Source organism: Otolemur garnettii, unplaced genomic scaffold, assembly GCF_000181295.1.
Source record: "Otolemur garnettii isolate 467f Iridium unplaced genomic scaffold, OtoGar3 scaffold00003, whole genome shotgun sequence".
Lineage (NCBI taxonomy): Eukaryota > Metazoa > Chordata > Mammalia > Primates > Galagidae > Otolemur > Otolemur garnettii.
In genome coordinates this window covers 33,979,127-33,994,600 of record NW_003852398.1, presented here as the reverse complement: position 1 = coordinate 33,994,600, position 15,474 = coordinate 33,979,127, and the positions used below count along the sequence as shown (strand labels likewise).

Sequence of the window (15,474 nt, the reverse complement as noted above, 5' to 3'; positions counted from 1 at the left end):
CAGTATATGGGGCCAGTGCCCTACTCCTTCAGCCAAAGGCCGAGGCCACTCCTTTCTGTTTGTTTGTTTACTTTTTTTCCTGTGGCTATTTCTCCTGGTAAGAAGACATCAGTGAGGAGGTGGCAAGTTTGTGGGTAATAATGCTAACTAATGTTTATTGAGTTATGCAAGGTGTACACACTGTCTCATTTGAACCTTTCAAACCTCCAAGGGGTTCTCTTGTTATAGTCCCCATTTTTTTTTTTTTTTTGCACATGAGAAAACCAAGACTTGTGAAGATTTTGCAGCTTTCTCAAGGTTCCCATAGATTAAGTGATAAAGCAAGAATTTGGATCCAGCTGTGATGCTAGAGTGTGGGTACTCACCCCTGCTTAACATTACCTCTCCTCCTCCTTGCAAAAGAGGAGCTATAAGTTGTCAGAGCAAGGGCGCTGATCCAACAGACAGGAGCCTGGGGAGCTGGTCCCAGCTTTGCCACTCATTTGCTATGTGACCTTGAGCAAAGTTGCTTTAAAGGGAAAGGATATAGCTTTGTATGTGCACCTACTTTGTGCTGGGCACTGGGCTTAGAAAGCAACTGATCATGAAGTCCTTACCTCATGGCTACAAAAGAAGTATCATGACCTGCATTTTACAGATGGAGAAATCAAAGTCCTGAGAGATTATCTGATATGCACAAGTTTATATAGCTAGGTTGGATCAAACTACTTAGAGCCTCAGTTTCTCCATCCTTAACAAGGAGTTAGCTGTCCTCTTGATGCCTCTTCAATTCTAGGACTGCCCAAAGGGACACACCCACCCATCCACATCCTTAATTGGGGAATATCATATTTTGCCCTCATAATATGTTTATGGATAAAGAGAAAGAAAGGTGAAAGTTACAGATTTAAAGCCAATTTATAGCGCCTCTGTAATTAGGGGACAGATAGAACCTCAGGGATGAAGTCATTTCCTTAGTGACTCTGGGTCCAGTAAATCCCATAAATACAATCGCCTCAGGCCCCAGCCTCCGGGGTGGGGGATGGGTGCTGTCTGCTTTACTCTCCCGGGGGATCAGTGTCTGGGATGAGCTCACCCTCCTCACCTCCCAGAGGCTGCAGAGTGAGGGCGGCCGGTGGGGGCTTGGAGCTGTCTGTGGGGCTACGTGCTGCTTACCTGCCGCCGCCTGGCTTGGCCAAGTACTTATTTCCCCGGTGGTTTGGTTTGGGCTGGAATTGGCCCTGATGCAGCAAGGACAGCAGCTGGGAGATTTGCTATAAGACAGGAAAAATCTGTTGACTCCACACAATTCCGATCCAGCACACTTCCTCGCCGGATGTTTCTCTCAACGCCGGTGCTTTCTTTTTATAGTCTTTCCTCTGGCTTCAGATGTTTGTGTGATTAGATGGGGGATGGTGCGGGTGACAGAGATAGGGACCTGGGCAGGCAGGCAGGTCCCCTACTTTGCCATGTCACCCAGGATGTGGGTGTCTGAAGGAGAGTATGAGGACCCTCCAGACTCATCTCTTAATGTTCAATCTCCCAAATGACCTGTCCTAGAGGACTTTGTGGGTGAGAAAGTCATTTCCTGACAACAAAATTATTTATTACTTTGATAAGGATTATCTTAAAGAGTTATTTTTCCCTTTTAGCAATATTCAAGCACTCAGACCTAATTTTTGTGGGCCAGATGTAAGATTATGTTATAGAGAAGGCAAAATAGTGTCATTTAATCTTTTATTTATTCATCTTTTCATTCATTCAACAAGTGCTTAATAAGTGCTTGTTCAAGCCAGGCAAGGAGTGAGAATGAGGAGACCCAGCTGCTGCCCTCAGGGAGCTCACTGTCTTCAGGGAAGGCAGGGAAGCAAGGTTAGACGGGGGTTGCATCTGGGTGTTGGGAAGGGGTGGGGGGTCTATGGAAGCAGAGGAGGGCCCCAATCCAACTCAGAGCAGGGAGGAAATACAGGGGTGTTAACTGGGGGATGTTTATTTATTTCAACAAATGTTCATTGACCTGCTAGGCACCTCTGCTGAGACACAAAGGCTCCATAGAAGTTTGTCAAGTAGAAAGAGAGTGAGGGTCTGGGTGAGAGGTGAGAGCAAGATTGGGCAGAAACACTGCAAGCTGAAAAGCTAGAAAAGATGGGAGAGTTTCCAAAAGACTGGAAAATGGTGTAGGGTGTGGGTGGGATGTCAGGGCCAGATCCTAGAGGGCCTCAAGAGGGAGAGGCACTGGACCAAGTCTTGGGAGGCCGAGTTCTAATTCAAAGTTATTTCTAGCATGTTGTGGAGTGTCAGGCAGATTTTTAGACCTCCTCACACCTGAGTTTTCTCATCTCTAAAGTGGGACTAGAAATACCCAACCTGCCTTTTACACAGCATTGTCAGGAGTAGATGGTCTGAAAAAGTTCAAAATCCTCTGCAGATGCAAGTAGTTTGAGTTGTTACTTCCGGAAATGCCGCTGCTACCTCCTGGGCCCACCCCCACTCCTCCCTGGGGAGCCCCACTCTGCCTCTCCATGGAGCTCAAAGGAGGAAGTGCCAGCCTCAGAGGACGGTTGGAACAGGAGGTAGCTAGGATTAGGGTTTCATTGTGACTTAGGCGAGTCAGGGTCCCATTGTCTGCCTCAGGGCATATCCCAACTCCCAGCAGAAAGGCAGAAGCCCTCTTAGGGTACCTGCTGCCCTTTGCCCAAGTGACAGCAGACAGTTCAGGGACATGTCCCACATGCCAACCCCTGTGCTGAGTACTGCTATTCAGGGTCACTTTCCAGTTAAAACCCAGAATTTAGAGTCAGTTAGACTCAGGTTCAAATCCTAAATCTACTCCTACCCCAGTTTCCATCTCTGTAGCCTTGTGGAATTACTTAAGTATTCTGAGCCTCAGTTTCCTCAGCAGTAAAAAAGTAAATAATAGTGAGACATGGGTCATGTAGTAGTTATGAGGTTTAAATGAACCAAAGTATATAAATCACTTATTAATAGATCCCATGATGAACATTCAATAACTTTCCAGTGGTATACAATCTCATTTAATCCTTAGAACAGTCCAAGGAAAGAGATACTGTTACACCCATTTTGCAGAGGTAGAATCTGAGGCTCAGAGGTACTACACAGCAGTTAGTGGCAGGGCTGGAGTTTGAACTCAGATCTGACTCCATGGTGGGGCTATGTTGCTGGAAAGACATGAGTATTGGGAAAACTGCCTCTTACCCTCAAGTTGACCCCAAATGGGCCCTTTCTTTCCATCACCCCAGTGGGGTGCCCCTAGTCCCTGCTCTCTGCAGTACACCACCATCCAGCACAATGTTTGGCACAAAGAGTTAACCAAAAGCATTTGATGAATGAATGGTAGACAGATGGATGAACAGATAGATGGATGGCTCTGGGGACCCTCTGGGTCTGCATGGAGCCCCAAGCAAGATTCCTAAGAAAACAGCAAGCCATCTCCAGGTGGCTTCCTGGGGAGAGGTGAGGGAAGGAAGTGTATCCTTGCTTCACAGGAAACCTGAGCTGATGGCCTGGCCAAGTAGAAGTGTGTCTTGGGCAGGCTCCCTGGCACAGGGAAAATATCTAGGGTCCAGAGGAGCAAATATGGGTGTGAGATCAGGCACTGTCCCTGAAAAAGTTTCCTCATCTGTACGTAGTAAATCCTAGATCTCCAGACGCTTTGTCATTTATCATACTTCTTAATCCTCGCACCTCCAGGGAGGTAGACACAAGATAAGTTTGGCCTCATAATCCCCATTTTATAGATGAGGAAATTGAGGCTCAGGAGTTAAAGAACTTGACCAACATTGCTCACTTCCTAAAAGGCTATGTTGAAATTTGACCCTGAGCCCAACTAACTCCAAAGTCCTAAAGTTGTTTTCACTGCCACATCCTGTAGGCCAAACCAGTAAGCTCTGGGGTCTCAGGCAACTCAAATGTAAGCCCTGGACCTTGGGAACAATGACCATGCTGGTTTGCTTCATAGGGAGTTGCCTGGATGAGCTGAGGGCAGTGAAGCGTAGAGATGGAGAAATGTTTTGCAGAAGTAATAATAACTACATGGTGAGCACACATATACCAGACACTGATCTACAGTTGTTAAGTGCGTTAACTCATTTTATGTTCAAGCAAACTTTGAAGATGAATGCTGTTAACATGGACATCCTCAACAGCGAAGCTGTTAAATTCTCTGTGTTTCACAGCTAGGAAGAGGTAGAGGCAGGATTTGAACCCAGGCAACCTACCTCCAAAGCTTATACTTTTAATCACTACATTTGTTGTGTATCTACTTGTGCCAGCCACTGTAAGTGCTTTTTAGGAATTCACTGACTAAGTTCTTAGGACAACTCCACCAGACACTTATACTATTATTCCTCTTTCAGAGATAAGGAAATGAAGGCTCAGAGACAGTAAGCAATTTGCTCAGGATCACACAACTTAGTTCAGCTGATCCCAAGCTCTGCCTGGAACCATTGCTATCCTGAGCACCATCAAGTGCCAGGTGAGCCTAAGGAATAAATTGTGAGGAATGTGAGGGTCATGGGGGTGTTTGATGCTGTTGGTGGGGGTCCAAGAGTGATCAGAGGAAGAACTTCCCATGCCCCAGGTACCTGAACTGGAGGGGAATCCACAGTGAGCTCCTCCACGGGGTTCCGCTCCGCAAAGGCAGCCACGGACAGCCGGACCAGGCTCCGCAGGATCTGATGGGGGCCTGATTCTTTCTCAGGGGACACTTTGCCATTTAGATTTCGCTGCCGCCTCAGGGTTGCAGAGGAGGCTGGTGGGCTTTGTAGGCTGTCCTCACTGCCCTGGTCTCCAGCCAGCTTCCCTGCAGAGGTGCCCACAACCTTCAGAGGCCTCGGGCGTGGCTGCCCTGTGGCTGGCTGGGGTTCAAGAAGGTTCAGGTTCTCCCGGGAGGCATTCCTTTGCCGGGGATGGTTGAAAAGGAGGTTGACAGTGTCCTGCAGCAGCTCCCGGTTCTCTGCCAGGGATCCCTGGTTGCCTTGGTTACGCAGGGTCCGGTACAGGGTCGGTGTGAGATGAAAGGGGGCCTGCAGGCAGGGGTCCCAGCCTCCTTCCATCATCAGCTCCTTGCCTGTGTCTTTGTGGGACTGCCCAACTTCACCAGGCTCAGCCGCCTGACCCCTGAGCATAGGCACAAGGTGGATGTCGGCCTTCTGAATGTGTTTCTGGGGCCTCTTAGGCTGGTGACGGTAGGTGGACTCGGCCTCCCGGCAGTTGTAGGCCCTGTTGTCCTTCTTCTCAGTCCGGCAGAAGGACATGAACAGAGCCAGGATCAACCCAAAGATGCCCAGCAGCACAGCCAAGCAAATCACTGTCAGCACCGATGTGCTCAGGACCCCAGGCTCGTGGGCTGAGTCCCTCAGATGGTCCATGCTGGTGACAAACATGACCTTCAACAGAACACGGGTCTGCAAGGGGGGGCTGCCCCGGTCCTCTACCATAATCTCCAGCTCCCATTCACTCCCGGTGAGGCTGCTGGCATTGGTGGTGTTGATGAATAGCTGCCCCAGGTGGGGGCTAAGAATGAAGAGGTGGGCTTCATTCCCACTTCGGATGCTGTAGAGGAGCTCTCCATTTGCCTCTGAGTCTGCGTCTCTTGCCACGATAGTTGCCAAAAGGAATGGCCGGGAGTTGTGAGTGGTCAGTGGAGGTATGTCAGCGCCTGCTGGACCCAAGCTGTTGGGAGTCTCTATAGGCACCAGAAGGTGGCCTGTGGAGGTGTTCACAAGCACTGAGAGGCTGGCTTTTCCATCAGTGAACACAGGCTGAATCACCTCTGGGGCATTATCATTGGCATCCAAGAGGCTAACCCATACAGAGACGCTGGATGCGAGCTGGGGTTGTCCCCTGTCCTCTGCAATCACCTGGAACTCAAAACCAGCCATCTCTTCATAGTCCAGTGACCTCTGAGCAGTGACCTCTCCCGTGTTGGAGTCAATAGCTACTAAGTGAGAAACTGGGGAGTCCTGGATGCGGTATGAGACTTTCCCATTACTGCCCAAGTCTGCATCGTGAGCCTTGATGGTAATGAGGTGAAGAGAGGGTAGGTTGTTTTCCCGAGTGGAGACCTCATACCTGCTTTTCTCAAACACAGGTGCATTGTCATTGGCATCACAGATCTGAATGTTGAGCTGTTTCTTGGCTGATAAGGGCTGAAGTCCTTGGTCTTGGGCTAATACAGTGAGGGTATATTTGGGCCACTGCTCTCTGTCCAGTGTAGCATTGGTTAGCAACATATATGTGTTGCCATTAGTCCTTTTCAACCTGAAATGGCCCAGCTCCTGGCTCAGCCAACAGTGGACCAGACCATTGTTTCCCGAGTCTAAGTCATCTGCCATGACAAGAGCAATAAAACTGTCCTTGGGAAGAGCTTCTGACACCAGTGACGGCTGGGAGGCCCATGTGATGTGGATACTTGGGGCATTGTCATTGACATCCAAAACCTTAATGAGAACTTTGCAATGGGCTGGGATGGGATTGGGACCCAGGTCTCTTGCCTGGACATCCACCTCATAGGCAGGATTCTTCTCATAGTCTAGTGATCGAAGCAAAATGACCTGGCCAGTCTTGGCATCAATACTGAAGGTGTCCAACACCTCTGGAGGCACGTGCTTACTGAGGAAGAACTCCACCTCCCCGTTGGGGCCTTGGTCAGGGTCTGTGGCAGTCAGGTTTATGAGGAGAGTACCAGGGGCAGCATCTTCATGGATTTCTAGTGCCAGTGAACTCTCAGCAAACACGGGGCTATTGTCATTGGAGTCTAAGACATTGACCTTGACCAGGCTGGTGCCTGACTTGGGGGGATTCCCATTGTCATAAGCAGTTAGCACCAGATCAAAAGACGAGTGGATTTCCCGGTCCAGCTCCTTCACCACCACGAGTTCCGCATGTTTGGTCTCATCAGGCCCCACGATGACGTCCAAGGCAAAGTGCTCACTGGGAGACAAAGTGTAGGAGTGCAGAGTATTAGGGCCTGTGTCAGGGTCAAGAGCTCTGTCCAGGGGGATCCGGGTGCGCAGCGAGGCACTTTCAGAGATTTCCAGCTCCTGCTCACCTTTGGGAAACTGTGGCTGGTGGTCATTAATATCCAGCACTTGGATCTCCACATGAATCAGAGCCAAATCCCCTGTGGCAAGCACATCAAAGGATACCAGGCAGGGATCCCACTGTCGGCATAGCTGCTCTCGATCCAGCCTCTGCCCGGTGCTGAGCAAGCCGTCCTCAGGGTCCACCTGAATGGGGAGTGCCTGAGGCAGCTGCAGGACCTGGAAGGCAGTCCCTGCCTGCCGATGCCTTTCCTCCCAGCCCAGTTTCCCAGACAGCTTCCCTATCACTGTGCCAGACGGCACTTCCTCTGACACTTGGTATTTCACCGTGATCGTGGCCACCTCCTGACAATCCCCAGAAAGAAACAAATAGCCACCTGGCCCTAAAAGTCCCAGTAGAAGTCGTAGAAGTTGCATCATGCTTACCACCAGAGTGGGCTAGATTCAGAAATCGGTAGAGTTCTTTAAAGGCTGGACAAGTCCTCCAGTGTTTCCCTGATGGCTCCGTTCTCCTGCCTCCAGACCCACTTGCACAACCTTGTCCCATAGTTAGATAATGATAGAGCAAGCAGGATTCCCAGGCCTGGCCATCTTCATCAGAGTGATCTGAGAGGTCCAAGCACTGATGAAGTAGAAGTGTCTGGGAGGACTGCCCACAGGGGCACCAGTTGGTCCGCTTTAGCAAATGATGGACAAGAGCTGGTCCAGGAGGGACTTGACCCAGTAGAGCAGGATATGGGACTCTGACTTCCAAACAGTTGCTAGGCTAGGGAAACAGAGAAGCAGGTTTTTCCTATGGAAACCCCACCTACAGGAAAAGGGAGGGCTGTGAGTTTCAATGCCAATTAGAGAAAGAGCATTTCCTGTGAAGCTGAGTGGCCTGCTGCTGAGGAGGATGAGGCTGTGACTCTGGGGACAGGCCGGAAGGGAAGGTGCCATCCATGCAGCAAAGCGGCCACTGAGAGAGAGGGAGCCCCCTCATAGCCAAGTGAGCAGAGCACTGAGCCCCTGCCTGCTGGCATGGACTTATGCCCCTCCTGGGTAAGTCATGTTCCTTGTCTCTCTTCCCTTCCTCACCTCTCTTTGTTCCTGTCTTTTCTCCCCTACTCCACTCCCACTACTTTCTTTTTCCCACACTTGGTTATTTTTCAGTCTGGACTATGCCCTGATCACCACTTTAGTATCAACTGGAAAGCAGTTGTGATTAACAGAGCAGTTTTCAGAGCTAAACTGCCTGGGTTCTGGCTAGGTATAGTGGCTCACATCTGTAATCCTAATATTCTGGGAGGCCAAGGCTGGAGGATCATGTGAGCTCAGAAGTTCAAGACCACCCTGAGCAAGAGCAAGACCCCATCTCTATTGAAAATAAAAAAGTTAGCTGGGCGTCCAGGTAGGAACCTGTAGTCCCAGTTACTCAAGAAGCTGAGGCAGGAGGATAGCTGAACCCAGGAGTCTGAGGATGCTTCGGGCTAGATTGAGGCCACGGTACTCTAGCCAGGGCAACACAGCAAGACTCAGTCTCAAAACAAAAATAAATAAATAAATAAGTACATAAACAAATAAATAAATAAAATCGCCTAGGTTCAAATCCTGACTTTGCAACTTACCAGCTGGGGAATTTGGGACAACTCACTTAACCTGTCTAGGTCTCCATTACCCCATCTTTAGAGTGAGGATGGGAATAAGAATAGTAGCTCTCTCAGCAGGAAGTTGTGAGGATTAAATGAAATGATGCACAAAGAGCCTTGGCTTGGGCCAAGTCACAGGCAGTGATGTTATTGTGAGAGGTGAGTGTTGTAGTCTGCACAACTTGTCCCAACTTGTGGCTCCCTCCAACTTTTGCATTGGCCCTGGGGCAGCCCTGCCCACACTGACCCTTGAGGGTGCCCATGGCCTTGGCTCCAGAAGCTATAAGGACCCCTCTGACTGTGTGGCTCCCTCCCTTTACCCTTCCAGCCCCTCAGCCTTGAGGTCTATTCTCTGCATCTGGTCTAGCCCGAGTTTCTGTCTGGGGGAGCCCCAGGTTATCAGGCTTCCACTGCTCTGGGAGACTTATGCATTTCCTCTCCCACACCTTCCCCTCCCTGTCATCTATGTCTTTCCCTCCTTTCCTCCGATTCTTCTCTCCCCACTTCTGTTTATGACAGTGCCATGCATACAACTCCCTTGCCTCCAACATTCCTCCTAGTTTTTTTTTTTTTTTTTTTTGAGACAGAGCTTCAAGCTATCCCCCTGGGTAGAGTGCCGTGGCTTCACAGCTCACAGCAACCTCCAACTCCTGGGCTCAAGCAAGTCTCCTGCCTCAGCCTCCAAGTAGCTGGGACCACAGGCGCCCGCCACAACACCTGACTATTTTTGGGTTGCAGCCGTCATTGTTGTTTGGCTGGCCCGGGCTGGATTCGAACCTACCACCTTAGGTGTATGTGGCTGGCGCCTTAGCCACTTGAGCCACAGGCACTGAGCCGCTCCTAGATGTTTTGAGGTGTCCTCCCCACCATTCACCTCCTCACAGAGGTGGGGCCCTGGAAAGAAGGAGGCAGTCTGCACTGGGGCCTTTGAGGTAGCTTTACTGCTTCCCATTCCCTCCTCAATTTGCGGTCCCCACACTCTCCCAGCCTTATAACCCGTCTCAAGGTTGATTCCAGAGTAAAACATTTTACGTGGTGAGAATAAAGGGTCAGCTTCTCCTAGGTGGGTACTGGTCATTGAGTCCTTGGGGCCAGAGGTGGGTGTCCCATTTTGGTCCAAGTGACACCAGTCAGGGCTTGTTGGCATAGAGGGCTGCAGGCATGGAAACTGGCATGGCTGAGGGACCGCCATCCATGCCTTTTCTTTTCTTTCACCCCATATTCTGCTCCTTGAGGTTTTCCAGCTATCTCACTGCAGCTCATTAAGTTATAGCAAGGGGCTGAATCCACAGACCCAGTTCCAATACCACAGCTCTGGGGATGGGCAGGCCACTTGCAAGCTCTGAAACTTTGCACAAGTGGCTTCACCTCTCTGAGCCTCAGTGTCCTTAAGAATATGGCTGTTACCCATCTCATGAGTTCTGGGCAAGATTCAGTGAGATGACACACAGAAAGGGATCAGCACAGAGAAAGCACTCAGTACACGGAGACTACAATCGTACCTCTTATTATCTCCAAGTTTTATGTCTCATATGCAAATGGTGAAAATGGCCTTGTATTTCAGTGTTTTCTTTGCCTTCTTGGGAGGAGGGAATCTCGTTTCCCAGGCCTCCCTCCTCTCAGTATGGGTAAGGTGCGGCCTGAACATAAGGGAAGCCCCACAACCCCTTGGAGCTCACAGACACAATGGGTGCTCCTTAAGCCCGGGAAAGCCACTGTCTGGTCCTCATTCACTCCACTGTGTGCCAGGCAGTAACCAAGACAAGGGACCTGCAGTCTAAGGTGGGGGCAGGGAAAGTGACAAGAGGGAGCCCAGTGCAGTGGCTGTTCATGGAGAACACTCTCTGCATCCTGGGGATATGGAGGACTGAGCAGGGGTAGGTGGTTGGACAGGGGAGGTGGAAGGAGTGGGAGGGGCAAAGGCCCCAAGCTGGGGGAGCTGGCTCCTGGCTATGCTACAAGGGGTCCTCATGGTAGAGTGCAGAGCAAGGTGGGGCTGGGTAAATAAGCAGGGGTCACCTGATGATGGGCTGCCTGGGTTCTCATGCTAAGGATTTAGACCTTGTCTGGAAGGCCAAGGAGAGTTTGGGGAATGCTCAAAGTAGAAAGGCGAGAATAGCAGCCTTGCCTCGAGGGCTTTACCAGCATCCTCGCTGCTGCTCTCACAAACATGCCATTAGGCTGAAGACGCTGAGCACAGCGTTAGGTGACTTGCCCAAGATCACACAGATTTGCCCTCCAGCACCCCTCGACAGCACTCTGGAAAAATGATTGGAAGGAAGAGTGGAGGGAGGGAGGCAGTCCAGAGAAAATGCAGGGGAGTGTGGTTGCAGAAACTCCAGCGGTGAGAATGTTTCCAGAGTGCCATCTGGTGGCCAAAGGCTGTGAAAAAGGCACAGAGGCAGAGGGGGGACAGCCACCAAGACAAGAGGTTGAGTGCATAGGATTCACAAATATCCACAGCTCCAGATCCACTCTGCACAGAAGAATGCAACAGAAAAATCTACACATGCATGGCATTAGTATCTCTTAATGGAGAAACAATCTCAGAATGAATTATGGAATTCATGATTTTACCTGAGCTAACATTTATATTCTTCAAAAGAATACACATGTATACACAAACACACACACACACACACACACACACACACATACAGAGGGTGCCACAAATGTGTGCACATTTTAAGGGATGCTAGCTATGCATTACTTTTCAAAGTTGAAATGAAAGTACCATTCCTGGCCAAGTGTACCTAGACATGCTATGCAGGTCCATTTTACTTGCAATGCATACACTTTTTAGGAATGACCAATTTTACTTCCAACAAGATTTCTTAAAATGTGTATACATATTTTAGCACCCTAAGTGTATATGGTATATATCCTTATCTGCTCTGTGTGTGTATATGTGTTGTGTTGTCTTGTCTAGGACCATGAATGCAAAAAATGGACTCACAGGTTGCAAGAAAGTTTGAATTTCTATTTCACAGATGGTTTTCATTGTTGTTTGTTTTATTCTCACTGGGACCTAAAGCCAAGACAACCCTTTAAGATTCCAAAGCCAGCAAACAAGGCACAACGTTTTAAAGGTGATCACCTCTGGGACTGAGGTCTCCGTTTAGTAATTTTCTGTCCTCCTTTCTGGCTGCAGGGGTCAGTTGATCTTTAGCAGCCACACACCAAGAGGTGAATGGAGCTGTCATTAGAGTTTGTCTCAAAAAGTGACATTTCCCTGAGTCTTGAAAATAGTTTTCAAGGAGGAGAGGTGTTTCAAAATAGGTTTGAAATAGCTGAGGATAGCCTCCCTTAAGTCTAAAATATTTTCAAAAGAGGGGAGGATAAGGGTTGGTGCTAGACGACCTCACTTACCACCCACCTGGAGCTTGCTTACACTTGGGGGCTTTGGCCGTAGGGAAAGGCCTAAAGGATGAAGTGGGAAGGGTAGGAGTCAGAGGATCTTTTGAAAATATTTTGAGCCCTGAGGAACCTTGAGGGGTCAGACTGGTAGGATGCTACTCTGACGCTTGGTGGACTCCTTGGCCAGGTGGATGAAGGCTAAGGTCACAGTGGAGGCACTGTGAATGTCCTTCAGGGCTGGCTTCTCATGAATCTGCGCAGAAGCTGCCACAGCATCACCACCAAGGCAGCTTTGCTGAAGCTGAGAAGCATCATCCTCAGCATCACTCTTACCAGGAAGGCAGCTGGACCATCCAAGGTCGGCCTCTTTTTTTAGGAAGATCTTGTTGACGTTAGAGCCAGTGTAACTGACTCTTGAGAGACTCCAGTAGATGTTCCGGGTCACCTGCTCCTGCACTTTGTGTACTTTATTGGGACAGATGACAGATCTCTACGCCCACACAATGGCATCTCTTTCTGGGGCCAGTAGAGAACGAAGAATGTACTTTGCAGAGAGAAATTTGCCAAGAAATAGGACTTTTCATGAAATGAAAGGGCTTTGTGTCTTGGATAAGAACCATAATTCTCAAAAGGGGCCAGTTATCAGAATCATTTGGAAACCTTTGCAAAATACCAGGGACAGAGAAAGGAAATTCATACTTTTTCTTTTCCTAGCCTGCCAAAGAATGTTCTGTAATTACCCACTTCTAAAAGGCATCATCTGTCACATCATTTGGGACAAAGTTGGGAAGTTGGTTGGACCTTTTTGCTGGAAAGAGAGGCTAAATTGATTTACATGGTAAAATTAAAAATAGATGGGATACTAATTTGAAACTAGTAGATGAACAGCTACAGGTCCACACAAGAGAAAAACACAATTAAATTCAAGAAGGGAGCAAGGGGAGGTTGGGGAGGGGCTTCAGTAAGCTCCTACTTAACAGGTACAATGTAGGGCAGTGTTTTTCAACCTTTTTCATCTCATAGCACACTTGAACCTATAGTCAAACTTCCACAGCACACTTAAATTATGTTGATTAAAAAAAAAAAAGAAAAGAGTAAAGGAAAGAATATACTGCTGGGTGCAGTGGCTCATGCTGGGTGGAGCACTTGAGCTAAGGAGTTAGAGATCAGCCTGAGCAAGAGTGAGACCCAGTCTGTACTAAAAGTAGAAAAACTAGCTTGACGTTGTGGTGGGCACCTGTAGTCCCAGCTACCCAGGAGGATGAGGCAAGAGGATCACTTGAGCCCAGGAGTTTGAGGTTGCTATGATCTAGAGCACTTTATCCAGGTGACAGCAAGACTCTGTCTCAAAAAAAAAAAAAAAAAAAATATATATATATATATATACTTACTTTGCTTTGAACTTCTTTTGAAAATAATTTAATTAATCTTTAAAATTTTCCCCAGCACACCTAAGATCCTCTTGCAGCACACCAGTGTGCCACGACACATTGGTCGAAAATAACTGATGTAAGGATAGATGGCATATCTCCTGGGTGAAGGACTCAACTACAACTCAACTCGGATGTTATCTAACAAACACAATCAATGTGAACTAATTGTATGTACTCTTATATTAATCTGAAATAAAATAAATAAATACAAAATGATGATGACTGTTGGGAGATGGCTGAAAGTTGAGGAAATTATAAAGAGCAGTACACCAGAGAACAGCAGAGATAGATTAAAGATAAGAAGGAATTTTGAATGAGTTGCCGCAAACTGTGGACCTCCTTCATTATTTTTAAGAAAAATGCAAGAAGGCTCAGCGCCTGTGGCTCAAGCGGCTAAGGCACCAGCCACATACACCTAAGGTGGCGGGTTGGAATCCAGCCCGGACCTGCCAAACAACAATAATGGCTGCAACCAAAAAATAGCCGGGTATTGTGGCTGGCGCCTGTAATCCCAGCTACTTGGGAGGCGGAGGCAGGAGACTCGCTTGAGCCCAGGAGTTGGAGGTTGCTGTGAGCAGTGAAGCCATGGCACTCTACCCAGGGGCTCAGCTTGAGGCTCTGTCTCGAAAAAAAAAAAAAAAAGAATAGAAAGAAAAATGCAAGAAAAGATTTCTTTTCTTTTTTTGAGACAGAGTCTTACTCTGTTGTCCTGGGTAGAGTGCTGTGGGGGTCATAGCTCACAGCAACCTCAAACTCTTGGGCTCAAGCGGATCCTCTTGCCTCAGCCTCCGGTGTAGCTGGGACTACAGGTGCCAGCCACAATGCATGGCTATTTTTGGAGACGGCATCTTGCTCTGGTTCAGGCTGAGCTCTCGAACTCATGAGCTCAAGCCATCTGGCTGCCTCGACCTCCCAGAGTGTGGGATTATAGGTGCAAACTGCCGCACCTGGCAGAATTTATTTTCTTTTCAAAATTTATTGTGTACCTTACTAATCAGACTAGATCACATTAGTCCTAGGGTGATAAAGGTTACAAACACCTGTCTCTCTCTCCAACTCTCAAAGAGGAAAGAGGAAGGGGCTATTTTGGCATGTAGATTTCAATTCTGACATATTACAGGTGATTCTGACATGCACCCTTATCCTTACCCCGGCCTCACTGAGAACCACTGATTAGAACTCAGAAGTACCAGCAGCTTTGCAAAGGCCAAACTCTACAGTCATCAATCTTTTCTTACTCAGCATCTTCTGGGGCCCCAATCTTTCCCCCACACCTGTGTCATTGCTCATCAGAGCTCTGTACTTAAGTGGTTCTCTCTTCCTATTTCTTCCTATTTATCCATCTGCTTCTCTGACTCCTTTTGGTTTTCTTTCCTCTGACTTGCTGGTGTGGACACATCTGCCAGATACTATCCTCTACCCTCTCCTCTACATAGGGTTATGGGCCCAGAGGTAGGTTGCCAAATTTAGCAAATAAAAATACAGAATGCCCAGTTAAATTTGAATTTCAGATAAATAATGAATAATTTTTTAGCATAAATATTTTTATCTGACAACCCTGTCCACAAATAATGTATGCTTTCAACACAAGTGCCTTTTCTTTTCTCTATTTTTACAATTTTGGTTTACACTGTGAATTTGAAAATCTATCAGTAAACACAAAAATCAAACATATTGGCTAGGAGCATCATCTGTGCATGAATATTCAGAAGCTGACTCTGTTGATTGGCCTTATTATGTATTCAGCATTTCTGGGTGACTCCAAGATGAAACTGTTCTCACACTGAAAGAACCACCCCGAAGGAGGCCTACATCATTCATTAAATCATTCAGTCATCCAGTCACATATTTATTTGGTGGAATTCAGCATGTTCTTTTCTATTTACAAGGTCAGGTCTTTTGGCAAGGGAAGTTGCTCAAGTTGACCTATATTTTCCCTTCCTCTAAACCATTGGTTTGGTTTTTTAGTTCGTATAGAATCTAATCAGCCTAATTCTCTCCTTGCTTCAGAAA

The 15,474-nt window shown here is 48.0% G+C and overlaps 1 protein-coding gene across 1 annotated transcript in view; it reads right to left on the bottom strand.

The window, feature by feature from the left end:
• The window catches only part of PCDH12 (protocadherin 12), a 13,792-nt gene extending 6,027 nt beyond the window's left edge, over nucleotides 1–7,765 (bottom strand). Inside the window, exons 1-2 of the mRNA XM_003782096.3 lie at nucleotides 4,584–7,765; nucleotides 1,156–1,253 (exon numbers count right to left, since the gene is read on the bottom strand). Coding sequence (XP_003782144.2) covers nucleotides 1,156–1,253; nucleotides 4,584–7,463 — 2,978 coding nt within the window. The 5' untranslated portion in view covers nucleotides 7,464–7,765. The remainder of the gene's footprint in view (nucleotides 1–1,155; nucleotides 1,254–4,583) is intronic.
• Nucleotides 7,766–15,474: the final 7,709 nt, after the last annotated feature.